The following is a 14,606-nucleotide window of genomic DNA, read 5'->3' as shown; positions in this document are numbered from 1 at the left end:
ATGAATGAATAGAAATCCTCAATCTCTGTAAATTTTCATTGAAATTAATAATTTTTTTTAAAAAAAAGACCATGGCTGTCAATGTAGACTACATCTCAATAACAAGAAAATAAAAATTCTATGGCAAGCTCTGGTAGCCTAGTGGCAAGAAGCTGCACTGCAATCCCAGAGGTGTGTGGTTTGAATCCACCGGATGCTCTGCTGGAGAAGGAGGCACAATCACCTCCTGTACCAGTCAGATCTGATTTGATGGTACACACACACATTTTTTAAAAAAGAAAAAAATAATTCTCACCACTAGAGTGATAGTAAACATCATGATAGATTGAGAAAAGATTGAAATTGTCAACAATTTCATCTTACTTGGATCCATAGCCAATACCAGCCAGCAGATCAAGAGATGCACTGGGAAAGTCTGCAGTCAGGGACCTCTCCAAATTACTGAGGACCAATGATGTCAGTTTGAGGGTTGAGGTGTGCCTGATTCAGGCCATGGTCTTTCCAATCATTTGCTATACATCTGAAAGCTGGACAATGAATAAGGACAGAAGAACTAATGCCTTTCATTAATGCCTCTCGCTGTGGTGCTAGAGAGGAGTACTGCATATGGACTGCCAAAAGAGTAAACAGAAATATATCGGAGAAAGTTCTGCCAGAATGCTCCTTGCAGGCAAAGACAGCAAAAGTTTGTCTCACATACTTGGGGCATATTGTTAGGAGAGGCTATTCCTTGAAAAGGGATATCACGCTTGGGAAGGTGGAGGGTAGGCAAAAAAGAAAGGCCTTCAACAAGATGGATTAACACAGTGACTGCAACAGTAGGCTCAAGTATGTAAGAAATAATGAGGATGGCACAGGACAGGACAAGGTTCATAGGTCACTATGAGTTGTACTCGACTCAATGGCAGCTAACAATTAACATCAACTTACTAGAGAGCTCTGATGGCCTAGTGGTAAAGACTTGTGCTGTCAACCCAAAGGTTTGACTTCACCAGCTTCTCCACAGCAGAAAGATGGGCAATTTTCTCCACTGCAATTAACAGCTTCTGATAACCCGATGAAGGTTTAGTTTGGAGTTGGTTCTGACTCAATGGAACACAACCATCAAAACATAGGAAATTTATTAAAATTCCCATAGCTAACATACTAATGGTGAAAGACATTAAGATCAGCAAGAAGGTAATATTGTGTGCTTGTATTACACTGCATTAGAAGGTCAGCATACACAAAAAAATCAACTATGAGGGAAAAAAAATCACCTGTGTAGACTATCTAGTAGCAATGAGCATTTTGGAAATTACATTTTAAAATAATTCTATTTAAAACAGCTTCCAAAACAAATAATAAAGAATAACTTCCTCAAGAAAGTAAGAAAATAAAAAAAAAGAAAGTAAGAAAATTTTGGGCAGAAAACTAAAAAATTGCTTAAAGATATTCAAGGTTTAAATAAATTCAAAGACATGGATTAGAAAACATTAATACTGTTAATATGTCAATATTCTATAAAGAGATGTTTATATTCAACTTATATCAAAATTTCAAGTCTTTTTTTGAAAAAGGAATAACCAATTCTTAAACTCAAACAGAATTGCAAGAGATGCCAAATACCAAAAAATATATTGAAAAAGGAAAAGTAGAAAGACTATAGGGTCGCTATGAGTCACAAGCGACTCAACAGCACATAACAACAACAACAATAATAATTAAATAATGTGGTATCAGGAAAAAGACAGAACAGAACTGAAATAGAATGAAACATATATGTTGCTATTGCTATGGGCTATCGAGTTGACTGCAACTCATAGTGACCCTTATATACAATAGTTCTGAACTCTGCCCTATCCTGAGCCAGTCTCACTGTCTCCAATACACCTACCTACCCCCATTTTCTCAGTTACTGTGTCAATCCATTTCATCCAGAGACTTCCTCTCTTATGTTGTCCCTCCACCTTTATAAGCATGATGTCCTTCTCTAAGGGCTGGTCTCTCTTGAAAACATGCTCTAAGTATATGAGACAGAGCTTCAAAATCCTTGCCTCAAAAAGCAACGTGGTTTCACCTTCTCCAGGACAGATCTGTTTGTTCTTTTGGCAGTCCATGGTATGTATGTTCAATACTCTTGTCCAGCATCACAACTCAATGGCAGCAGTTCTTCTTCTGCCATCCTTATTCACTGTCCAGCTTTCTGATGCAAAACAAATAATCATGAAGATCATGGCCTGGATCAGGTGCACCTTTTGTCTCTAGACTGATATCATTGCTTTTTAGCACTCTGAAGAGGTCTCTGACAGCAGATTTTCCCAATGCAATTCATCTATTTATTTCTCCCCCCACCCCAAGTTGAAGTTTATGTTTACTATCTAGCACCGTAATCCAGTCTTGGACTTTCCCGCCAGCTGGAACAAGGGTGGGGAGAGAGCATGTGGGGGGGTGGCAGAGCTCTTCATCAGAGGCCCCATTTTTGCTCTAAGGCGACTCAGGATCCAGTAAAGAGGAATCTCGCTGAGGCTCTGATGACCACACACTGCTGGTTCGAGGATGAGGAGGCTCTCGGGGAGCGCAGATCCTTGGGGGCCCAGAGGGCCTACAGAAGAGGGCCTTCACAAGCTAGGTGGCTTCTTCTTAGCATCTAAGTCCTTCTTGATGTCCTCAAGCTTTTTAGCCAGGTTTGGTATCTAGTAGTTCTGAGCCAGGTACATTCCAATGATGTTTCCAAAAGTAAATCTAAGCAGGAACTGTAGCACGATGTTGGCGGAGAGGGTGAGGAAGCAGCAAGAGCCACCACAGGTGACAGGCCGGTCTCAGCCTGCCTCCTTGGAGCAAGTGGCCCAACCAGCCCCATCTTTTGATTTCTTGACTCCTGGTGCCAAGAGTGCTGACTGTGGAACTGAGTAAGCTGAAATTGTTAAGAATCTCAATCTCTTCACTGTCTATCATGATGCTGCCAATCAGCCCAAGGGTGAGAATCATTGTTATCTTAATGTTGCTCTTCAGACCATATTGGAGACTACAGTCCTTGACTTTCTGTAGCAAATTGTTCAGGTTCTCTTCAGTTTCAGCAAGCAAGGTTGCATCATCTGAACAGTACAGGTTGTCGATGAGTCTTCCTTCAATCCTTTTCACAGAGTCCAACCTCCCGAAAAAAAATCTGTTCTGCATATAGGTTCAAAATAACTGTTTTGGGGAGCTCTGGTGGCCTAGTGACAAGAAGCTCTGCTGCAATCCCGAAGGTCTGCAGCTTGAGTCCACAACATGCTCTGCTAGAGAAGGAGGGGTAATCTCCTCCTGTACCAGTTGGATCTGATTCAACGGTACACACACACACAAATAATAAAGTAAAAAACTGGGGGAAAAAACCCAAACAAACAACCCAACTATTTTGCCCCCTTTGGAAAAAGAAGTCATGCTAGGAAAAAGAGAGTGTCAGCAAAAGAGAGGAAGACCCTCAAGAGAATGGAATGACACAACAATTGTAACACAGTCTTGAGCATGGTGTATACAGTAACAATGGTATTGTACAAGGTAAGATTTAAATGTGTTGTCATAGGGTCTCTAGGAGTCACAGTCAACTTGACAGCATATAACATTTTTTCTCTTAGGAGTTCTAGAGTAATCAGTATTATCTCTTATATTTATGTTTTCCTCCATAAAAATCACTTGCTCTGTTATCTGTCATTTTCTTTAATCTCAGAATAAGAGGTATTTATGAGCCAACGATGGTGAAGCTTCACCTCACATACTTTGGGCATATTGTTAGGACAAGGTACTCCATGAAAAGAGACATCAAGCTTGGAAAGGTGGAAGGCCAGCAAAGGAAAGGAAGACCTTCAATGAGATGTACTGATACAATGACTACAACAACAGGCTCAAGAATGCCAGGGATAATGCAGAATAGGACAGGGCTCAGAATCTACAGTATGGAAGAAAATCTAGCTAGTAAGGGTTATGTATCAGAAAGATACACAACTATTTACAATGTAATAACAAAAAGACAAAAAATCCAATTTAAAAAAAAGCAAAAAGCCAGAAATTTCTTCAAAGAATACACAAATGAAAAGATGGTCAACATTATTCATCATTAAAGAAATACAAATCTAAATGATAATGAGAACTACTTCTCATCCAGCTGTTGTTACTGTTAGGCTGCTGAGCTGAGAATGATTCATAGTGACCCTATGAACAACAGATCTGAATCCTGTTCTATCCTGTGCCATCCTTACCAGCCCCAACACCCTTGAGCCCACTACTGTAGTCACTGTGTCAATCCATCTGGTTCAACACCTTTCTCTTTTGCTGAACTTCCATTTTTCCAAGCATGATTTCCTTTTCCAAGGTATAGTCTCTCCTAGCAATATGCACAAAGTATGTGAGATGATACTTTGCTATCCTTGCCTACAAGAAACATTCTGGTCGCACTTTCTCCAAGACACACCCACTAATGTAGTTTTCATTTTTTAAAAAGGAAAATAACAAGTGCTGGCAAGGATGCAGAGAAGAGCCTTTGGACACTATTGGGAGACTGTAATATAGTTTCTGTAGGAAAGTTTGGCAGTTTCTCAAAAAATTTAAACAGAATACTTGCATGACCAAGCAATTCTACTGTCAGATATATAGACCCAAGACAAATCAGACACAAAAAACTTGCACACACATGTTCATACTTCCTTACTTATAATAGTGTGCGTGTGTGTGTGTGTGTGTGTGTGTGTGTGTGTGTGTGTATAAGTAAGTAAAATATAGGAAGCCTTAATAACACAAATGCTCACCAAGGGATGAATGAATATACAAAATGTATATAAAATGAACTATTACTAAGCCATTAAAGGAAATGAAGTCATGATGCCTTGAATGAACCTAAAAAAACATTAAGCCAATTACTATGACTCAAAAGATTGACAATACTAAACCATTCAGATTGTACCTCAAAAGACAGGCCTATGGAACTTCTGATAGTTTACTTTTGAAAACTATATGGAACAATTCTACTGCTCTGCCTACATGGGGTTGTCAGCAGCTGGAATGAACATGATGGCAAATAACAATAAGAAAAAATTTATAAAAGAAAAGCCTACATTTCTAAGGCAAAAGAATTTTAAATAGTCCTAATATTAGGAAATATTGTACAAATGTGCTAAAATTATGATGCCTTTGAGTTGCAGTGCTAGAGAAAAGTACTGAACATACCGTGGACTACTAAGAGAACAAAGTCTGTCTTGGAGAGGATGAAACCAGGCAGCTCCTTGGAGGTAAGGATGTTGAAGCTCCACCTCACATATATTGGACATGTTGCAAGGAGGGACAAGTCCTTGGAGAAGGACATTCTATTTGGAAGGATGGAGGGACAGTGCAAGAAAGGAAGACCAGTGCAAGAGAGGAAGACCCTGGATGAGATGGATTGACTCGGGGACTGGAGTAACAGGGGTAGGTGTGTCAGAGACACAAGATAGAGTAGGTTTCAGAGCTGTTGTACATAGACAGGGTTGTTATGAGTCAAAAGCAGCTTGATGGCATATAACAATAAGCTACATAAATATAAAATTTTAATAGATGTTCATTAAATAACTTATTAGTAACAAATACAACAACCCACTGCTGTAAATTTCAACTCATTGTGAACTTCGATTGAATTTCTGAGGCTATAATTCTTTTCAGGAAAGACTGCCCATCTTTCTCTCTCAGAGCAGCTGGTGGATTTGAACTTCTGACCTCTTAGTAGCCCAGTACATAACTCATTAAGCCACCAGGGCTTAGTTATCTGATTAGTTAAATTCCTAAATTTACTTCACTATGTTGTCTTCCAATGAAAATTAGGTGAACATACCTACTGACTAAATGAAAGCAAAAATCTATTATGAAATTAACAATGTTATACAATAAACATAAGCTGTGGTTACAGGGACATAAACATTTTTTGGTTCTGGGGAAATGCAGAACAGTTTCACATTTTCACACAATACCAACTTTCCGGATCCATGGAGGTTAGGTGAAATCATGGCTCTGAGATACTCTTGAAATTTTAAACCTTGGTCCAAAAACACCTCTAAAGTCTTTTTAAAACCATGTAATAATTTAGCTTAGCAATAAAGAATGCTTCTCTTGAGCATAGCACCCTCTTTAGACCATCTATATGGGATAAAATTGGCAAAAGCAACTCAAAAGATAGGTAACTCAGGGGACAAAGAGTTTGTATTACTGGAGAAGGAACAACGTGGAGGAGGAGAATGTAATCATGGTCCCTGTAATTACGGAGAACTAAATAGCAGAAACTGTTTTGCTTTTTATATTCTTTTTCTTTTTATATTCTTAACAACAAAAACTCAATTTTTAAAAAATAGAAAATAACAACAAAACCAAACCCAAACCTCAAGCACAACTCATTGGGAAATATCTAGAGTTAAAACCCTGTACTCCAAAAATTGGTAATTAGACAAAGAACTAAGCATCTATTGTCCCTTTTAACAAACTGTAATTAAAGAGAACTAACTAGCTCCATTTCATAGGGGCTAAGTTCTTTCCATACACACTATACATAGGGTTTTCGAAGGCCTGTCTTTTTGGAAGTGGATGGCCAATCCTTCTTCCTAGTCTGTCTCAATCTTTAAATATATATAAAATAGTATCTGACAGACAAGAATTCCACAGAAAAGAACCGATGAAAGACAAATGCCCAGTTATAACAGTGACCAGTAGATTCAGTGTTACAGCCCACCGATGCTTCCTTACTCCACCACCATCCCTTCCTCCTTTTGCCTACACCATTCAATACCCATCTCCCATTGACCAGCCCCTGATGTGATGGTCTAAGTCTCAAGCCATCAGGATTTCTGTGATTCTGGACATACCATGCTGCTGTGAATCTCTTATGATGCAGCCAATATCTGGGCTATAGTCTTCGCAATTACGTGCTATGCATCAGAGAGTTGGACAGTGAATAGGGTTGATAGAATTGATGCCTTTGAGCTGTGGTGCTGGAGAAGAGTGTTGAATATACCATGAACCGCTAGGAGTTTGTCCTGGAGAGGGTGAAGCCAGAATGTTCCCTGGAGTCAAGGATTCTGAAGCTTCGTCTGACATATTTTGGGCATGTTGCAAGGAGGGACTGGTCCTTGGAGAGGGATATCATGTTTGGCAGAGTGGAGGGGTGGCAAAGGAGAGGAAGACCTTTGATGAGATGGATCGATTCTGTGACTAGAGAGGTGGGAATAAGTGGCTAGGTTGGCACAGGATAGAAGAGCGTATAAAGCTCTTGTACATAGGGTCGCTATGAGTCGCAAGTGACTTGATGGCACATAACAACAACAACAAGTTCTTTCCATATCAGAATTCCATCTAGTGGGAAAAGAACAGAAAATACTACCAGCTGGTAAAAACATGGGAAATAAAAAATTCAAGTAGCAATCATTAATGTATAGATCACTAGTAAAAGAAAGGGTGACTGAAAAGTTGATAATAGTTCAGTTATCACCCCTAAACTTTCTCATCTATACTATGTTGCGTATTTGCATCACTAAAACTACAACTAGAAACTACATGCCTCCTAATATAATGTGATATGAAGAACTTCTGATGTATTTTCAAACAATTGTTAAAAATCAAAATTCTATGACTGACTTCCATTCTCAAGGAATACATGGGCCAATTGAACAAGGCAATGAAAGACCCCATAAGAAAACAAAAGGAGAAAACCACATTGAGAATATTCTCCAGGACAAGTAAACCAGTTTGACAGCAAGTCAACTGCATAAAAAGGAGAAAAAAAAACAAGAGAGAAAAATGGAACAATTAGATTTAAAAAGTATAATAATCAAATATTTATGGATCTTGTCTGGGTCAATTTAGAATGAATAAACTAAAAACAGATTTGAGATAACATGGAAATCTGATTATGGACAGTATATTAGAGACCAAATATTTTAATTTTTTTACATGTAATAACATGTGGCTATGTTAAGAAAACAGCCATATTTTGAAAGATGCATAGTAAGATATGTATAGACAAAATAACATGCTATTTGGGATTTGATTTGAAAATAATGTAATAAAGAAAGAAACACAGTCAAGAATGTGCAAGAGCAGAAAAATCTCAACAATTTGGATTATAGCTATCCATGAGGAAATTCATCATAGTATATTCTCTACTGCTTTGTATTCTAGAAAATGTTGGTGAGAAAATAGCTAGAAAAAGAGACAGTGACACATTAAGTATCAGCTGTAGTTGTTGTTGTTGTTAAGTGCCGTCGAGGTGACTCATAGCAATCCTATAAACAAAAGACCTGAGCACTGTTCATACTGTTTCCAGGGGCAAGCCATTTTGGAAGTGGATGTCACTCCTGCTTCCAAGCTTGTTTTAATCAGGAAGCTCCACCAAACACTGTCCACCATGGGTAACCGTTATCACATTTGGCACATCAGTGTCACAGTGTTTAGCATCACAGCAACCACTTAGCTCATGTGCTACGTATAAGCAGCAGACATAGTATCTGCAGGCCACCATGACTAACAGATTTCTTTTCTTCTAAAATACATACTTAATGATTGAATGTTGACTTAGATTTAGAACAAAAGATGAGTTATACTAAAAGACTGTTCAGACGATCATGCCAAGACTTTCATATCTAGTTGGTTTTTTTTTAAAAAAGTTTATTTTATACTGGTTTATATACAAAGCTTATATACACTGTTTTGCACACCAGATCTTTTTAGTAGCAACTAGGATAAATTCTGTATAAAAGCTTTCATAATAAAATGTGAAAGTTTTCCTAGTCTATTTTAATATTCAAATATTATTTCAATATACCAGTGCATTAAATGATATAAAAATATATACATACAAAGCTATTAACATAGCTACACCCACACATCTAACAGGTTATATATAAATTAACTAGTCAACATAGAGTATGGCTTTAGTTTCCTTACCATCAATATTAAGCATCATTTTCCACATAGCAGGCCGAACAGACTGATGGAATCCAAACCATACCTCCCTGCCCCCTCCCAGAGGGTGGTCATATCCTTCTGGAGCTGAGAAAAAGGAACGTCCAACAGGCGTATATCTACAAAAATTAAAATGGCATGTTCAGTCTTTTCCTTCCCATATATTTAACTACTCTGCAGAATAGGAGTAACTAGAGCACTAGAAACTAATTTGTCATTATCATGTTTATAGAGGGCATATAGAACAAAACATATTCCAAATTTGTGAAAACAAAAGCAGCAAATGGGGAAAAAAACCTCCTTCAGTTTCCCTCAATAAAACTACCTATTTTATAAGATTATGTTTGAATATGAATAAATTTTAAATAAAACACTGTGGATTTAAGGGTTTATTGGTCAAAACTTTTCTGCTAGCCATTGACTTTGACTCTGCCATGTGCATGGGCAGCAATATGTGAACAGGGTGTGTCAGCCTATCCACAAGGGGACTACCTAATCTTGTGACTGAATTAAGTATAATTAATGGCAGATTTTGAGACTTTCACCATCAGCAAGGAACCATCAAGAGAATGCAGCACACCCTTCGGGGCCAGAGATTCTTCCATCAGCCAGATTTACAGGAGTACTCTCCTACTCTTCTACTGAAACAGCCACATTAGAAAACCAGATACCAGACATGAAGCAGAGGTGATGTTGGGACTGCAACCCCATGAAAGCAGAGCTAGGAGCCATCACCCATTTGTTGGCAGTCTGAAGGGGAAAGCCATAACTGGCAAGAATAAGAGCTTTATAACTCTGGCCTTATAAAATCAGGCTGAAGGCTGCAGGGCCTGTGAGCATGCTTCATAAATTGTCCTGAGTAAGAAATTGTATCTTATTTCCAACTGAAATTGTATCCTGTTAATTCCCTAATAAACTCCATAATTGTAAGTATGGTTCCATGTACTCTGTGAGCTAATGCAACAGATTCTGGACCCAGCAGAACAGTAGGATTGATGTTGGAATTAGTTAAAAGAGGTGTGGGAATGTGGGGGACATGTCTGACCTCATGAGAATTGGTTTTGTGCTGTGCATGTTGCTAATGGAGACAATACCCCTTTGCAAGGACAGTAGAGGTCAGATATAGCTGTCCACCTGCTGCCCTTGCTCCTTTTACAAACACATTTTTAAAAGCAAGTTTAAAAGTTACATTCCAAACTCAGGAAATGATAAAGAGTAAATAATTACTGATCAGAAGAAATACAGCTCTGTAATTTTTTTTGCAAGACATTTTTATTTACAAAAGACATACTGATCACATATACATTAGAGAGTATATATAATAAAAGTAAAAGAGTAGGAATTGAGAATGAATTGGAAAATATGTACTCAATATCTATGACTAAGGAATTTTTCTATCAAAGATATTTTTTTATTAAAATACTCATTAAAACAGGTAAGGTAAAAACAACTATGAGATATCATCTCACCCCAGTAAGAATAGCAAAATTTAACAGAATAGCAAACAACAAATGCTGCTGAGGTTGCGGAGAAACTGGAACCCTTATTCACTGTTGGTGGGAGTGTAAAATGGTACAACCACTATGGAAAGCCGTATGGCACTTTCTCAAAAAGTTGCAAATAGAGATACCATTTGGCCCAGCAATTCCACTACTGGGAATAAACACTAAAGAAACCATAACTTCCATCCAAGCAGATATATGCACACTCATGTTTATTGCCGCTTTGTTCACAATAGCAAAGAGCTGGAAACAACCCAAATACCCATCAACAAATGAATGGATAGAGAAGTTCTGGTATATTCACACAATGGGATACTATGCAGCATTGAAAAACAAGTAACTCATGAAATATTATGCAAAATGGATGACCCTGGAGGACATTATGTTGAGTGAAATAGCTCAGACACAAAAGAATAAATATTGTATAGGGTCACTGTTGTAAAACAGGACTGACATCAGGGTTGAGGGAAGACAGAAGGAGGGGAGGAAAAATGTATACTGCATTGAAACAGATGAGGGAGACAACTGTTTTAAAGGGGAAAATGAATGGGTATTCTTGTCATTACAGAAGTCCAGAGTGAATACTGCATAGTAGAGTGGACTTGGGGGAAAGGGACTGTGCAACAATGAAAGAGCTTTTCTTTTTCTTTTTAAGGAGAAGAGTGTATTAGGGGGTAGGGGATGGGTAGGGAGAAAAGTGCAATAATGAATGACTGGAAACCCTAAGTCTCTGTAAACTTTTATTGAAATTAATTTTAAAAAAACACAACGGAAAAAAAGAAACCACAACAGGTAAGCTACTAATTTTAAGTTATATATTTCCTGTAACTTATTCTTGTAAATGAACTTATATTCATACCATTATTGAGCAACTTAAAAAAAAAATCAAGATATATAGTATGTGAAGATCAACTAAAGGAGCCTGCACACTCAATATCAAGAAGAAACCCTTCCCATCTAAATAAAAATCTATAGAAGAGGGAGGAAAAAAAGCAAGAAGTACTCACTTCATGGAGGGCAAATGTCGTAGCACCACATCAACAGCATGGACAGGGTTAGTGCTGATTGGCTTGTCCAATTCCAGTGGCTCAGGCAAGGTTCGTCCTGTCAGAACTTCATGCAGTAGATGCCAGCTCACACGAGAGACAAATTTAATTGACACCTTGAAAGGTCGATCTTTTCCACCTTCTCCCGGTAATGTAACATCTAAATCTACCTGTTGATAGGAAAACAGCAAACTGGTAAATAGGAAAACAAAAAACTGGCAAATGTTTAAAAAGAAAAAAAAATAGAATTTTTAATTAAATATAATATCAAGGGGAAAGGTCAAATTTTTAAAAAAAATTCTTATTAGTAACATAAGTGTTCCATGCCCAGCATTATTTGTCACTGCAAATAACTAGCAGCTATCTTAATGCTCAAATATTTAGGTAGCTATAAAAATAAGTATGAGAAAGAGCTCCTGAAAGTGCTAGGGAATTTCCAAGCTAAATTGTTAAATTTAAAAATCAAGTACAGAAGATCACAAATAGTATGCCATCTTTTGTGTGAAAAAGAAGAGGAAATTAGGAGAATATCCATATATTTACTAATTAAAAGAAAGAATATCTTATTAATATGAACCAAAAACAAAGAAATAAACTGCAAGGGATAAAAGGGAATGACTAAATGGAAAAAAGAACAGGTATGGAGAAAGATTATAGCTCTGATGTGAACCTGTTTTGATTTTAAACCATGCAATTCCCTTGCTCTTTTTTGAACAAGCTTCTTGATCTATGTCCAGGTTTCACGTAAGTACAATTAAATGTTTGGGGATTTCCATTCTTCTCAATGTTAGCCACAATCTGTTATGATCCATACAATTAAAAGCTAACTTTGAATCAGAAAATCACACAGTATACAATGCAAGGAATGGAAAAGAGAAGAATGGTATTGCATTCATAGTCGAAAAGTCAATTTAAAGTTCTATCCTCGAGTACAATGTTGTAAATGATAGGGTGTTATCCATACACATGAAAGAAAAATCTGTTAATAAACTATTACTCAAATATACACAGCTAAAGCCAAAGTGGAGGAAATAGAAAATTTTTACCAAACCTTGCCATCCAAAACTGACCAAACATACAATCAAGAACTGTTAATGATGACTTATGACTGGAATGCAAAAGTTGGAAACAATGAAGAAGGTATGACAATCAGAAAATATAAACTTGGTGACAGAAGTGAGGCTGGAAACAGAATGATCAAATTTTGTATGCTCAAGGATTTATTCACTGCAAATATCTTTTAAAAAAACACAAATGGTGACTTTACAAATGGACTTCACCTAATGGATTTCATAGGAATTAGACTGACTACATATGTGGAAGGAATTGTTGGAGAAGCTCAATCTCAGCAATCAAAACTAGGCCAGAGGCAGACTGTGGAACACACTATCAATTACTTATGTGTAAATTCAAATTGAGGCCAAAGAAAACTAAAACAAGTCCATGAGAACCAAAACATGATTTTGAGTCTATTCTACCTACATTTCAAAATTATCTTAGTAGGTTTAAAGCACTGAATTCTAATGATCAAAGACCTGGTGAGGTGTGGGATGCCATCCAGGATATCATCTATAGAGTGCAAAAGGTCATTTCAAAGACAGGAGAAAGAAAAAACCTCCTAGCAACATCCAACAGTCAAGCTACATACATTACATGTTTCAATTATTAAATCATGTTTATTATTGTTTCCTCATTTCAAATTATTTTCAATCTGGGTTTTACCGCTACACTGACATCTTTACTCCTCAAATTTGGAGATGTCCTAATTGCAGATTTTCCCAGTGCAAAGTATCTCCTTATTTCCTGACTGCTTGGTACTAGGGTATTAATTGTGGATCCAAGTAAGATAACGTTGTTGACAGTTTCAATCTCTTCTCCACCCATCAGAGATGTTGCCTATCAGTCCAGCAGTAAGAATCTTTGTTTTCTTGACATTGAAATGCAATCCACACTGACGGATGTATTCTTTGATCTTCTTCAACAAGTGCTTCAAGTCCTTCTCACTTGAAATGAAAATAAGTATATAGAAACCAAGATATTATCTTGACTCAATTCCATTTTAATTTCAAGATCATTTTAGGAATAGGTTTGAGACATAGAACACCAGCGATTGAAGACTGAATGATATGTGGGGTGATATCAAGGGTATCATCCACGAAGAAAGCAAAAGGTCGTTACAAAAACAGAGGAGAAAAGAGTACTAAATATCCCATGGATTGAGAAAAGAACAAAAAAAATACATCGCTGGAGGCAAAGATGTTGAACCTTTGCCTCACATACTTTGACCACGTTGCTAGGTGGGGCTATTCCTTGGAGAAGGACATCATACTTGGAAAGGTAAAGGGTCAACAAACGAGAGAAAGGGAGGAAAGAGAGGAAAACCCTCAACCAGATGGGCTCTATAGTGTGTCAGGAAGTGTAAAGATGGTACAAGATAGGACACGGTTCAGATCCGTTGTTCACAGGGCTGCTATGGGTCACACTCAACTCAGCAAAATCTAACAAGAACCAACAACATATAGTCAAATGCCTTTGCACAGTCAATAATTAACACAAATAGATAGTCTTCTGTTATTCTCTAACTTTAGCCAAGATCCATCTGACATCAGCAATGATATCCTGGGTGCCACAGTTCCTTCTAAAAACAGTTGTGAACTTCTGACAGGTCTCTATTCTAGCTGATTTTAGATAATCTTCTGTAAGATTTGACTTGTTTATGATACTAATGATATTGTTAAATCATTTCCACATGCTGCTGAATTACATTTCTTGGCTATTTTCCAGTCAGCTAGCAAGTAGCTATCTCTTGAATTTATGAAGAAGATTTTGTCTCAGGATTAGAGGAAGACTCATAACTAGATGTGATATGCAGATCACACAACCTTGCTAGTGAAAGTGAAAAGAAACAATCTAAATGGATGTCAGAAGAAACTTAAAATTGTAATGGAGTGTCAAGAAGCCAAAACAAGATTTTTACTTGTGTTTTATTGAGTTTTACTTGCTGTTTTAATGTAAAGGTATTTAACTGCAAGGTTCACAATATAATGCATAGTTTAAAATCAAGAACGGTGTACATCAGGGCTTTATGCTTACTACATACCAATATTTCAGCTGACAGATG

At 37.3% G+C, this 14,606-nt stretch overlaps 1 protein-coding gene across 2 annotated transcripts in view; it reads right to left on the bottom strand.

Moving 5' to 3' along the window:
- Positions 1-14,606, bottom strand: part of AGO3 (argonaute RISC catalytic component 3) — a 220,630-nt gene that overhangs the window by 119,582 nt on the left and 86,442 nt on the right. Inside the window, exons 4-5 of one of the 2 annotated variants that reach the window (XM_006886442.1) lie at positions 11,447-11,655; positions 8,920-9,056 (exon numbers count right to left, since the gene is read on the bottom strand). In XM_006886442.1, coding sequence (XP_006886504.1) covers positions 8,920-9,056; positions 11,447-11,655 — 346 coding nt within the window. The remainder of the gene's footprint in view (positions 1-8,919; positions 9,057-11,446; positions 11,656-14,606) is intronic. The other variant, XM_006886443.1, reaches the window with a different exon arrangement.

Source organism: Elephantulus edwardii, unplaced genomic scaffold, assembly GCF_000299155.1.
Source record: "Elephantulus edwardii isolate Elephantulus edwardi_28Jun2011 unplaced genomic scaffold, EleEdw1.0 scaffold00049, whole genome shotgun sequence".
In the NCBI taxonomy this organism is placed as follows: domain Eukaryota; kingdom Metazoa; phylum Chordata; class Mammalia; order Macroscelidea; family Macroscelididae; genus Elephantulus; species Elephantulus edwardii.
The sequence above is the reverse complement of the archived record's forward strand: the minus strand, read 5'-3'. Positions and strand labels throughout refer to the sequence as shown.